Here is a 13,422-nt window from a genome sequence, read left to right on the forward strand (position 1 = left end):
CTAGGCCAGGGGTAGGGAATCTGCAGCCTCGAGGCCACATATGGCCCTCTAGGTCCTCAAGTGCAGCCTTGTGACTGAGTTCAAGTTTTACAGAACAAATCCTTTGATGAAGGGGATTGTCTTGTGAAGTTTGGATTCAGTCAAAAGACCACACTCGAGGACCTAGAGGACCACATGTGGCCTTGAGGCTGCAGATTCCCCATCTCTGAAAGACATCCAACCAGGATGAACCTAATCCCTACCCACTCCCAACGCAGACCATTCCCCTCAGGATAGCTCTAATTGTGAGAGCATTTTCCTGACATTGAGCCAATGTCTATCCCTCTACAGCTTGTCCCCACCAGCTCTTCCTACTGACCCATCAAGCCAAACAAAATCAATCTAATCCTTCCTGACCAGAAAGCTTTTCTAGTACTGACACACTCTTATGACACCCTCTCTGACCTTTCTCTTCCCCCAGGCTAAATATCTTCAATTCCTTCAAGCCATTATCATAGGAAATGAACTTGAGGCACTTCCTCATGCTTGCTTTTCTCTGGATTCTTTCCAGGTTATCTGTGCCCTTTCTAAAATGAGGCATCCAGCACTGAACACAATATTCTAGATGTAGTCTGATAAGAAAATAAGGGAGCATGATCCCCTCCCTGAGACAGGAAACTATGTCTCTCCTAGGGCAACCCAAGATTGCATCAGCTTTTTGGACCCCATCTCATATGGTTTATTCATATTGAAGTTGAGGTCCATTGAAACTCTTAGATATTTTTCAAGAAAACTGCTAGATAGGGAAGTCATCCCCATTTTTTACTGTAAAGTTGATTTTTTGAACCCAAATAGAAGATTTTACATTTAACCCTATAAATTTAATTTGATTTAATAAATTTGCGCCCAATGTCTCAGACCAGAGGCATCAAGCACACTCCCACAACACTCCCAAATGACAATCAAAACAGATTAAAATGTAGTTTGATTTTAACGTGTTGATGTACAACAATAACAAAGAAATATCTAAAGATAAATGGTTGTCTAAGCCAGTACATAGCCCATAGGAATCCTCTGCCCCATCTGTATGTGAGTCTGACACCTCATTGTCTCAGGCTGTTGAAGATCTTTATGGCTCCTGATGCTGTCCTGCAGTTTGTGGCCTATCTCAGCACAGGAAGAGGCATGGATAGCCAGGACACTCTGGAGACTTTCCAAGTTGTCCTCAAGCCCAAAACGACCACTTGTTGCATCTGACCCTTAAAACAGTTCAAAAGCCACCTAACTGCACTGTCATCTAAGCTACATTTCTCTTTTCTTTACCTAGGATCATATATCTGGGTCTTAAAGGCACATTACATAAAGAGCTCTGATGGAGCCACATTGATTAGTGATAAAGACATGATCCTAGAGAGATGAGCTGAACACTTCCATAGTTTTCTCAACAGACCATCATCAATCAATGCTGAGGCCTTTGAGCATTTACCTCAGGTTGAAATCAATCCCTCCTTAGCTGAACTTCGAATTGAAGAAGAGGTTTTGAGGGTCATTAGGCTCCTTTCATGTGGCAAAGCACCTGGTGCTGATTCTATTTCAGCTGAGATTTACAAGGTAGGGGGACCATTGCTCATACGAAAGTAGATTGAAATTTTCCAGGTTATATGGCAAGAGGAGGTTATCCCCCAGGAGCTCAAGGATGCCTCCACTGTCCATCTCTATAAGGGTAAAGGGAATAGATTGTCCTGTGATAATCACAGGGGAATCTCTCTCTTAGTCACTGCTGGCAAGATTCTTGCTAGAGTCCTCCTTAATAGTCCACCTGGAAGATGGTCATGTACCTGAGAGCCAATGTGGCTTCAGAAAGGTCCGAGGAACAGTCAATATGGTGTTTGCTGCCTGACAACTCCAGGAGAAATGCCAGGAGCAGAAGAGAGGTCTGTACACAACATACGTAGATCTGACCAAAGCCTTTGACACTATTAGCCATGAGGGCTTATGAAAATTATGTCAAAATTTGGTTGCTGGGAGAAGTTCATCAACATTGTACATCAATTTCATGATGGCATGTTTGCCCAGGTTCTGGATAATGGACAAAACTCTCGTGCTTTCCCAGTCACCAACAGAGTGAAACACGGCTGTATGCTTGCTTCCATGCTTTTTAGCATGATATTTTCAGCCATGTTGACAAATGCTTTCAATGAGAATGAACATGGCATCAAGGTCAGCTACCATGCTGATGGTAAGATCTTCAATTTGAAAAGGTTACAAACCAAGACCAAAGTGGAGGGAGTGTTGGTGCATGATTTTCTGTTTGCAGGTGACTGTGTGCTCAATGCAGCCTCTGAAGCTGAGATGCAACAAAATATGGATCAATTCTCTGCTGCCTGTGAAAATTTTAGCCTAATAGTTAACACCAAGAAAACACAGGTGCTCCATCAGCCACTATCACATCATCCTTATGTGGAACCATTCACTACAACAAATGGAGAAGTTTTGAATGCTGTGGATAAGTTCACTTACCTTGGTAGTGTACTTTCCAGAGATGTACACATTGACAGTGAGGTTGAGGCATGCATTGCCAAAGCTCGCTCAGTGTTTGGGAGGCTCCGAAGAAAAGTTTGGGAGAGAAGAGGTATTAGACTGACTACCAAACTGAAGGTATACAGACCCTTTGTGCTGACCTCATTGTTGTATGCCTGTGAAACATGGACAGTCTACCTTTACCATGTCAGGATATTGAATCGCTTCCATTTGAACTGTCTTAGGAAGATTCTGAGGATCACCTGGCAGGATAAGGCACCAGATGCTGAAGTCCTTGCTCAAGCTGAACTGCCAAGCATTCAAACTATGCTTCAGAGGGCACAACTCCAATGGGCTGGCCACGTTGTTCGAATGTAAAATGTATGCTTGCCAAAAAGATTATTTTATGGAGAACTCACATGGGGCAGGTGATCACATGGTGCCCAGAAGAAACAATACAAGGATGCTCTCAAGGTCTCTCTTAAGAACTTTGGATTCAACTGTGCAACATGGGAGACACTGGCACAGGACTGCTCAATATGGCCCGCCCACATAAGAAAAGGTACTGTGCTCTTTGAGCAAAGCAGAATTGAGACAGCACAAAGTAAATGCAGGATGTGCAAATTTAGAGTACCCACCCCAAATATTCACACAGACTATTTGTGCCCAACTTGTGGTAGAGCATTTTGAACTCATATTGGTCTGATCAGCCACAGTTGGACACAATGAAATTTCACTTTATCATGGTGATGTCATTTTGGTCCTCTTCGAAAAGGAAGGACAACAACCAATCAACCAACTCTTTCAATATTCAGGTAAGGAAATGAGGCTCATATAAGTGACTTGACCAAGGTCGTACAGGCAGTAACAGAGTTGACTCTCCAAACCAGATCCTCTGTCACCAACCCCAGAACTCCTCCCATCACATCACATTGCCCTTACCACAAGAATACCAGGAAAGACTTTGTCAAATGTTTAGAAAAAACCTAGGTGGCAATCCCACACACACGAGGATCCTTCTCAAAAGAAGAAATTGGGATACCTGTGGACACTGCTCTCCAGAAGCCAGGTGGATGCTCCCTTTTCTAGATGTTCAGTAATCAACAATCAATTATTGAATTCGATCAGGAATTGGAATACAATTCACTGTCTTACCATTTCTGGGCTCCGTTCTCTTACCTCTTTTGAAAAGCAGAACCACGTTCTCCCTTTTCCCTTCCATGGCCTCTTACCATGATCTAGAACTGCTCAGGGATCATCAGTAAGAGCTGGCAGCCAGTTACTCTTTTCCTATTTCCCTGCCCATTTTGGCTATTAGTAAGACTGCAGAGCCATGCTCCTCTACAGAGAAAATGGAAGCCAGTCATTCCCCAACTGATAAATGGTCAAAGGATATGAACAGGGAGTTTTCAGAGGAAGAAATTAAGGCTATCTACAATCATATGAAAAAATGCTCTAAATCACTATTGATTAGAGAGATGCAGATCAAAACAGCTCTGAGGTACCACATCACACCTATCAGATTGGCTAACATGACAAAACAGGAAGATGACAAATGTTGGAGAAGACGTGGGAGAACTGGAACACTAATTCATGGTTGGTGGAGCAGTGAGCTAATCTAACCATTCTGGAGAACAATTTGGAACTATGCCCAAAGGGCTACAAAAATGTGCAAACCCTTTGACCCAGCAATATCACTTTTAGGACTGTATCCCAAAGAGATCATAAAAATGGGAAAGGGTCCCATATGTACAAAAATATATAGCAGCTTTCTTTGTGGTGGCCAAGAACTGGAAATCACGGGGATGCCCATCAATTGGGGAATGGATGAACAAGTTGTGGTATATGAATGTAATGGAATACTATTGTTCTATAAGAAATGATGAACAGGAAGACTTCAGAGAGGCCTAGAAAGACTTATATGAACTGATGCTGAGTGAAAGGAGCAGAACCAGGAAATCTTTGTACACAGCATCAGGCACAGTGTGTAAGGCCTGTTTCTGATAGACTTAGCCCTTCATAGCAATGCAAGGACCTAAAACATTCCCAAAGGACTCTTGAGGCAAAATGCCATCCACATTCAGAGAAAGAACTATGGAATTGGAATGCAGAATGAAGCAGAATATTTTCTCTTGTGTTATGTTTTGTTTTGTTTGGGTTTTTCTCATGGTTTCTCCCATTCATTTTAATTCTTCTATGCAACATGACTAACGTGAAAATGTGTTTAATAAGAATGTATGTGTCAAACCTATATAAGACTGCATGCTGTCTTGGGGAGCGAGGAGAGAGGAAGGGGGAAAAAATCTAATTCTTATGGAAGTGATTTTAGAAAACTGAAAACAAATAAATTAATGTTAAAAAACCAGGAAGCCAGAATGAAGTAGCTCTTCCTTCTCTGTACTGTTCATCAGCATCTTCTCACCCACCCCAAGCACCAGTATGAGCCCTTCTTTCATCCTCCTTCCAAACACAAAGAAAACAAAATAAAAAGCTCTGCCTTCTCTTTCATCTGCAGTCATCATACCACTGAGAAGATTCACATAATCCAGGTTCTGGGGTTACTCTCCCATTTGCGCACTTGCCATGGTGTACTAGGTCCCTTCAGAGTTCTAGGGGCTAAGGTTATGAACAGTGTCTTTCCCCCATGACGTATTAATGCATCTCTATTACCCAATCAGACTTAATCAGTATTACAAAGTAGATCTTTACTAAGGTAGCATGTTGAACAAAAGTCTGGGATAGCTTCCTCCAGACATCTACAGAGTCCAGAGAATGGAGACTCAAGCTTAGAGCACAGGAACTTTTAAAAGAAATTTACCTTTGTGGAGAGAATATTTATCAACATTATACATGTGCACACAAACATGAACATTGTGCATTTGGTTTTTCAGTACAATGATAAATACAACAAAGATAATTTACAAATACAAATGTTCCTCAGTCCATAAAACCAACATACATGTGTATTATCAAAGAACCCAATGTCAAGGATTCAACTCATTAACCAATTTATTACTTGCAAATACAGTCATCAGGTAATGTCCATCATACTTTTGCCAAGAAAACTTCAAGTTAGAGTCATGAAGAGTCAGACATGTCTGCAATGACTCAACAACAATAAAAGTTATACACAACTGTTAAAGCAGTATAAATACATATAAATTAGAGCTATGTAGAAAACAATTGCTTTCAAGATTATTACTTAGTAGCACTAACAGGATACAAGTTTATAAATTATTGAAAAGTATCAAAAAGAAAATATTTTTGCCCTTTCATTTCCACAAGTTACAACAATGTGCTGCTCTACAAAGGCCCAGAAGAAAAAAATTCTCCCTCTTTTCCCTCTAGGTTCTCTACTATAAAGGGAATTTCTATTTATTTGAAACAAACAAAAGGTTACTCTTCTAAGAGGCAGGTATGTGCCTATGTAGGTAGCAGATAAATGTGTCCAGGAATCACTGGAAAGGTAAACAGTAGGCTGTAAACTGTGATGATAGTCTCCTCCTTGACCTCTGCCCCTTAAGAAAGTTTCCTCTACTAAATTAACATTAGCTTAACGAGAAAAACTCATATTCCTTAAAAAACATCAGCATCTTACTCTCTATTTACTATCTTTTTATAGTGATGGTACAAAAACATATACACTGAAACTTTTGGTTTCCAATTTTGTTGTTGTTTCAGTCATATCTGACTTTGTGACCCTATTTGGGATTTTCTTGGCCAAAGTACTGGAGTAGCTTGCATTTCCTTCTCCAGCTCATTTAAAGATGAGAAAACTGAGGCAAATGATGAATACTTGACTCCTGGGCCATCCACTGCTCTACCTACCTGCTAAACTTGTACTAAAGAGTAAAAATCGGAGCCATGATTCAAAATCATTATTATCATCAGGAATAATTAATACATTCTCATTGAAAAGGAAGAAGAAAATTGATAGAAGTTCTGTTACAGCACAAGATAAGGAGATTAAAACCTACAGAAATACTTTGACAAAAAAACCCAACATCATCCCTCCCTCCCCCTGCCAATAATAAAGGTTTTCAATAGGAATAACCCACTGGGTTCGTAGAATGGAATCAAAAGTGACTTGCCTAGAAAAGCAGTGAAACTATAAAGCCCCATGATGGGCAACACTGACATGAACCCAACCAGTATGAGAGCAATAAATAAGCCTTAAACACGTCTGAGTCATGAAGATTTGTCTATAGAAATAGGAGGGCTTATTTTATTGACTCAATCTCAGATCATCACCACCAAAAACTACAGAAGGGTAAAGACACCAGGCTTATTAACACAGATTACACAAAGAAATCGTAACACTTTTGCAAAGCATCTCTGTAGGATACAAAGAGTTATTACAAAAAGCATTTGTTTTTTCAACTGTGCAAGTATTTCAAACATTAAATAGAAAAGAATAATTGTAGGACAGTGACTTATCCCAGACCCATTTCTACATGAATACCATTGAGAAGAAAGAAGTGAATAACAATATTAATAAAACATCTTAATATATAAAATGTCATGAGGTTTGTCATATAAGTTTGGAAACCTAGAAACCCACGTGAGGTTGATAAGAAAAGTTCTAGACACTGGAAACAAGTTCCCATCCATGAAGAAGAAGAAGGAGGAAGAGGAGGAGGAGGAGGAGGAGAAGTAGCATTAGTAGTAGTAGCAGTAAATGATCATAGTAATCTAGTATATGACAAACCCAAGTTTTGAGGGAAAAACTAATTATTTGACAAAACTGCTGGGAAAACTGTAAAAAAAAAAACAGTAAAGGAGAAACTAGGGATAGACCAACATCTCACACTGCATACCAAGATAAAGTCAAAATCGATATATGATTTACCCATAAAGGGTGATACCATAATCACATTAGGAAAGCACAGAATACTGTACTGTCAGATCTATGGAGAAGGGAAGATATAGAGAGCATTGTGAAATGTAAAACTGATCATTTTGATTATATAAAATTTAAATGCTTTTGCATAAACATAACCAATGCAACCAAAATTAGAAGGAAAGCAGAAAATGGGGTGGGGAGGATTTTGCAGCAAGTATCTCTGATATAGGCCTCATTTCTCAAAAGAAAATAATAGAGAACTGAATCAAATTTATAAGAATACAAGTCATTCCCCAACTGATAAATAGTCAAAGGATATGAACAGGCAGTTTTCAGACAAATTAAGGCTATCTATAGTTATATGAAAAAATGCTCTAAATCACTATTGATTAGAGAAATTCAAATTAAAACAGCTCTAAGGTATTCTCCACATCTATCAGATGGGCTATTATGACAAAAAAGGAAAATGATAAATATTGGAGGGGATGGGGGGGAAACTGGAACACTAATGCACTCTTGGTAGAGTTGTGGAGAGAGAGAGAGGGAGAGAGAGAGAGAGAGAGGGAGGGAGGGAGGGAGAGAGGGAGGGAGGGAAATGAAAACCAAGGGGATGCCTATCAGTGGAGGAATGGTTGAACAAGTTGTAGTATATGATTGTGATGAAATGTTATTATTGTGCGATAAGAAATGATGAGCTGGGAGGTTTCAGAAAAAACTAGAAACATACACTGATGCAAAGTGAAGTGAGTAGAACCAGAAGAACATAGTATATTTAATAGCAACACTGTACAATGATCAACTGTGAATGACTTAGCTATCATCAGTAATACAACAATCCAAGACAATCCAGGACTAAGGATGAAGCAGACTATCTGCCCCCAGAGAAATAACTGATTTTGTCTGAATACAGAGTGAAGCATAGTATTTTCTACTTTCTTTATTTTTTGTTGTTGTTGTTCAGGTCTTGATTCTATATGTATAACCTGTATTGGATGGCTTACTGTCTCAGAGAGGGGGGAGACAAAGAAAGGAGGGACAGGACAAAATACGGAACTCAAACTTTTAAAAAATGTTAAAAAAATTTTAGCATGTAATTAGGGAAAAATTAAATACTGGCTAAATAACAATAATAAACTAAAATGTACTTTCTTTTATTTGCCAGAACTGTGATTTCATGGATGCAGAGAACTTACAGTTAGGAGCATGCCTACATATGAACGAATATTGGTGACTTCTGCAACTTATAATCATTTAGAGTTGCTTGGGACAATGGACAATTAAGTGACTTGCCCAGGGTCACAGAATCCACATGTGTCAGAGGCAAGAGCGAAATATAGGTCTTCCTAACTGTGAAGTTAGCTCTTCAGCCATTATGCCATCCTGCCTCTCGGTGAATGAACGAAGGAATGAATGATCTCTTAAACACAGTATGTGCAAAGCACTGTGCTAAATGAGGAGATACAGATAGGAAAGTCAGACAGTTCCTGCTTTCATGAAGAAGACAACACATGTGCAAGCCCGATGGAAAGATTCCATGGTCCTGAGGGTGTAGCAGCAAGGTAGATGGCAAAGCCTCTTCTTTAACATCATTTTCCCAGAATCACTTTGCGGTCTGAGGCTCTCTCTACCAGTGTCTTAGGCAGTCAGGAAGGTGGTGATGGCTCAACTTGCCTTGCACATTATTCCTAATCAAAAGAACACTCCAATGATAAGTCACTTAAGACAGGTATTTCTATCATTGTTTTTCCAATGACACTTTTCCTTTTACAAAAAAAATACTGTGAATAAAAAATTCTCCAAGGACACCTGGAGGAGGGCAACTCTTCATTTAATTTATTCCCCAAACGAATGTTTCATAGAACCAGCATCTCAGGCTCCACAATAATAGCCTCTGGGTTTGTGACATCAGTTCAAACTGAGCCTATTATACTGTCCACTGTGATCCTTTCAAACGGAAATTGTCATAATGATAGAAAGGAGAACACAGTATGTTCACTTTTACTGTATATGCTGTATCATCTTGGTGACATAAATCATAAAATGTTATGACCAGACAGTATGAGCTGTTCAAGCACAGTTTTTCCTTTATAGTCATAGTCCTGCACAGAATGTGAACACTCCTGGTATAAGAACAGGTTGCTGTATAGTCAGAGGCTGTTCCTGAAGAGAATAGGGACTAACATTGTGTTCTGTGTCCTAGAGGCTCCATGGCCAGTACAGGAATCCTCTGCCAATATCACAACGCCTTCCTGAACAACTCCTTTCTGTTTTGTTTCCCAGACTCCCTGGCAGGGCTAACCTGGATTAACTAAGATTCTGGAACCTGGGTGGGGACCTCTGAGTTAATAGAGAAAAGTCTTAATAGTCAACCCTCTACATTAACAATGGCTAAGCTGTCCATTACTCTTGTTTACAATGAATTTGGGAAGAAATACCTAAAAAAATTCCATTTTGCCACTTCCCACTTTAACCAACACTTGTAGATTTAAATAATTAAGAAATGTAATTTTGGAATTGAACAAACTAATGTCTATTCATCAATGTTGAGAAGTAAATTATTAAATTTTTGAATTTTCTCTATTATGTTCCCACCCCCAAACTACTTTATTTTAATTCAACATTGAGATAAAGATACTGGATTCAGATCTGGAAGGGGGTTGGGACTCTGTTTCCTTCTATATCAGCTGGAAAATCTTCCACAGCTCACTTAACTGTTCCCAGCCTCAGTTTTCTCCTCTATAAAATGGGGATAATAACATTCACAATACTTACCTCATAGAGTTGCTCTGAGATACAATTAAATAATGTATTTAAAGAATGTTGTAAACTATAAGACACTATGTAAATACCAAGTATCATTATTATGATGACCGTTGTTAACAATCATTATCATGATGAGGTGAGGGGCAATTTCAGGGTTTGAAAATGTTAAAGGAGTAAATTCAGCACTTGCAAATACAAAGGAGGTACATGAAGGTGACAGCCACATTAGGGATTCCCAGGGCCAAGGGCACAACACTGGAGCCTGAGAACCTCAGGGGACCAAACAGGAGCTGCTCTACTTTGATAGACCTATTTCAGAAACTGACACAGATGGGGGAGGGTGTAGGAGGAGGGAACATGCACTTATTGAGTACCTACTGTGTGCCAGGAACTGTCAAAAACCCTGGATACCAACTGTAAGAAATGAGTTTGTTTGTTGCCACTAGATGAAGGGGGAAAAAAAGCTTACAAGTCATTGGATGTTTCTTCCTCAGAATTAATGCTCTGCTCTCTTGGGTGGTCATCAAGGCTCTGTTCAGAGGTCACCTCCTGAAGAAAAGGCCATTCAGATATTATTGCTCTCTCTCTCTGCAAATGACTCTGTATTTACTTATCTTTCCATGGGGCAGCTGGGTGGCATAGTGGATAGAGCACTGGGCTTGGAATCAAGAAGACTTTTTTTCATGAGCCCAAATCCAGCCTTAGACTCTTACTAGCTGTGTGACCCTGGGCAAGTCACTTCACTCTGCCTCAGTTCTCTCATCTGTAAAATGAGCTGGAGAAGGAAATGGCAAACCAGTTCAGTGCCTTTGCCAAGAAACTCCCCAAATGGGGTCATGAAGTCAGACATGACTTTAATGACTCAGCAATAACAAACTCCATAGGGTACTGCTCCAAGAGAACATAAGGTTGTGGAGATCACAGGCTGTGGGTACAGCCAGTGCTCAGCTCAGTTCTTTACAAACAATAGGCACTTAATAAACGCTTGCTAGATTGAATCAGCCATCTGATTCCTACATCTGCCTCTGAACACCGTCTCTTGGAAACAGGTTGTGAGGGCCTCTGTGACCCAATAAATGGCTCAGTAGGGGTTTCCAGTGGCCAAAACCTCCACTGCAGAAAATGGTTCAGGATTTCTTTGTGAGACCCAAAGGCAACTACAAGAGGAACAAGCCTTGCAATAAGCAGAGCTGGGAGCCATGAGGGCTTCAAGAAAAGCCATTAAGGAAAAATTTGGTATGCCCCCAGTTTTAGAGACAGAAATGTTTGGAAGAGCAAAAAAACTGAGAACCACATCACCTGTGAACCAACACACATGTGCTGGCTTAGCAGGACTGCTCTGAATTTGCTGCCCGGTCCTGAGATATAGTCCTTTGTCAAGGCCGGTTTCGTTTCATCCCAAAAGGTTATTGTTCTACTTGATAATAAAAATGCACAGTATCGGTTTCTCTAAGTAAAAAGGATGTTTGCTATGTCGAACTGAGGGCTGGGGATATTTGCTCTTGATAATTGCCAGGCCTCTCCTGAGTGTAACAATAACAAGTACTTCTCTGCAGGCTTTGATGCCTACTAGTCACAACATTTTCCCCTGGCTGAGAAGCACTGAATGGTACTGCAATGGTTTGAGTCAATATTGCTTCTTAATTAAAATCTCGTTTGTGTTCTTTTCAAGCATTTGAGTGCTCGATATATTTTTTGAAGTCCCTTTTGACATACAGAAATGTGCTCTCCAAACAACAGACACTTTTTCCCATCAAAAGCTAAATAAGTTGCTTTACAGCGCTGCCAGTCTTTGCTGACCCAGAGAGCAAAAAGCTGAAACTGCAAACATAAACAAGAAGCAAATTCATCTGCAGGAGAAAATATTAGTGTCACCTCACTTGAGAGAGAAAATGTCTAGCAAATTTTGAAACTACCAGATGAATCTTTTATCCCTATCCATGCCTCCACTTTCTCCTCCCCTACCCTGCCCCGTGTGTGTGTGTACACATGCATGCGTGCACACACATACACAGAGTTCAGCACTATAGGTCCTAAATTCAATATACTAATGTTTTTCCTCATCAAAGGCCCAACCTTTCCTGGTTGGCCACCATTGGGTTTGGTGATTAGGGGACATTAGTGATCCTTAATCTGGCAACTCATCCAGACTTTCTACTAAGGCATAGAGGGTTTCATTCAATGAACTTTTTTAAAGTATCTGCTATGTGCAGACCTGGGCACAGGTTTCTTTAGTACTGGATGCTTGCTCTATGGAACTTACAGCCTGGCAAAGAAATAAGACACAACACCCATGACTATAACAACAGAAGTGCATTAGATCAATGCAAGATAAAGAGGTAGGGGAGGTTCCAGGAGAAAGTGATTAATTACTAATGGGGTTCACTTGTTGAATGGGACTGAATTGAAATGAAATGAATTAGGGAAAGAATCATGAAAGACAAAGAATTTTAAAGGGTAGTTGGAAATTTAACAGGTGAAGAGGAGAAATGAAGACATTTCAGGTATACAAAAAGTACTGAATGTAGCCAGTACAGAGTGTTCAAGGGACCAAGAAGAGCCAGTCTGCTTGGGCTGAAGTCCAAAGTGCATGGAGTAGAACCACACAGTATAACAAGGGATGAGCCTTTAAACCAGGTGAAGGAGTTTGAGCTTTTCTCAGACGACTAATGAAGCTTTTTTGAGCAGAGAAATATGACCAGATCTGCCTATCATAAAGATTATTTCATATTAGTATGAAAGATGAATTCCAGAGGGGTCATATTTGGGTTTTTTAAAATTTTATCTTTATTTTCAGTTCCAAATTCTCTCTCTCCCATCACCCCCCTATCCACTGACATAGTAAGAAATATGATCACCATTATACATATAAGTCACGCAAAATATATTTCTGCATTAATCATGCTCCAGGGGAAAAAAAGGAAAAGAAAGAGGGAAATATGCATCATCCTCAACTCTGGATCCCATCAGTTCTCTATCTGGAGGAGGAGAGCATTTTTTATTATTATTTTATCTGTTTTCAGTGTTCTACAATCATTTCCAAATATCTTAGATTTTTCCCCTCCCTCCCCCCTTTCCCCCTGCCTCTCCCCTCCCTCCCTGAGAGGGCATACAGTTTTATATAGGTTCTATCCATACATTTCTATTAAATACATTTTCACTTTAGTCATGTTGCATAGAAGAATTAAAATGAATAGGAGAAATCATAAAACAAACCAAAACATAATACAAAAGAAAATGATCTGCTTCATTCTGCGATCGAATTCCATAGTTCTTTCCCTGGATGTGGAAGGCATTTTGCCATTGGGAATTTTTTA

At 39.9% G+C, this 13,422-nt stretch overlaps 1 protein-coding gene across 3 annotated transcripts in view; it reads right to left on the reverse strand.

Moving 5' to 3' along the window:
- LEKR1 (leucine, glutamate and lysine rich 1) overlaps positions 1-13,422 on the reverse strand; it is a 180,051-nt gene that overhangs the window by 105,909 nt on the left and 60,720 nt on the right. Inside the window, exon 1 of one of the 3 annotated variants that reach the window (XM_072618651.1) lies at positions 2,500-6,487. The exons of the other annotated variants lie outside the window; for them this stretch is intronic. Coding sequence (XP_072474752.1) covers positions 2,500-2,555 — 56 coding nt within the window. The 5' untranslated portion in view covers positions 2,556-6,487. Of the gene's footprint in view, positions 1-2,499; positions 6,488-13,422 lie in introns of those variants that run through there. 3 annotated transcript variants of the gene reach the window in all.

The sequence above is a fragment of the Notamacropus eugenii genome, chromosome 6, assembly GCF_028372415.1.
Source record: "Notamacropus eugenii isolate mMacEug1 chromosome 6, mMacEug1.pri_v2, whole genome shotgun sequence".
In the NCBI taxonomy this organism is placed as follows: Eukaryota; Metazoa; Chordata; class Mammalia; order Diprotodontia; family Macropodidae; genus Notamacropus; species Notamacropus eugenii.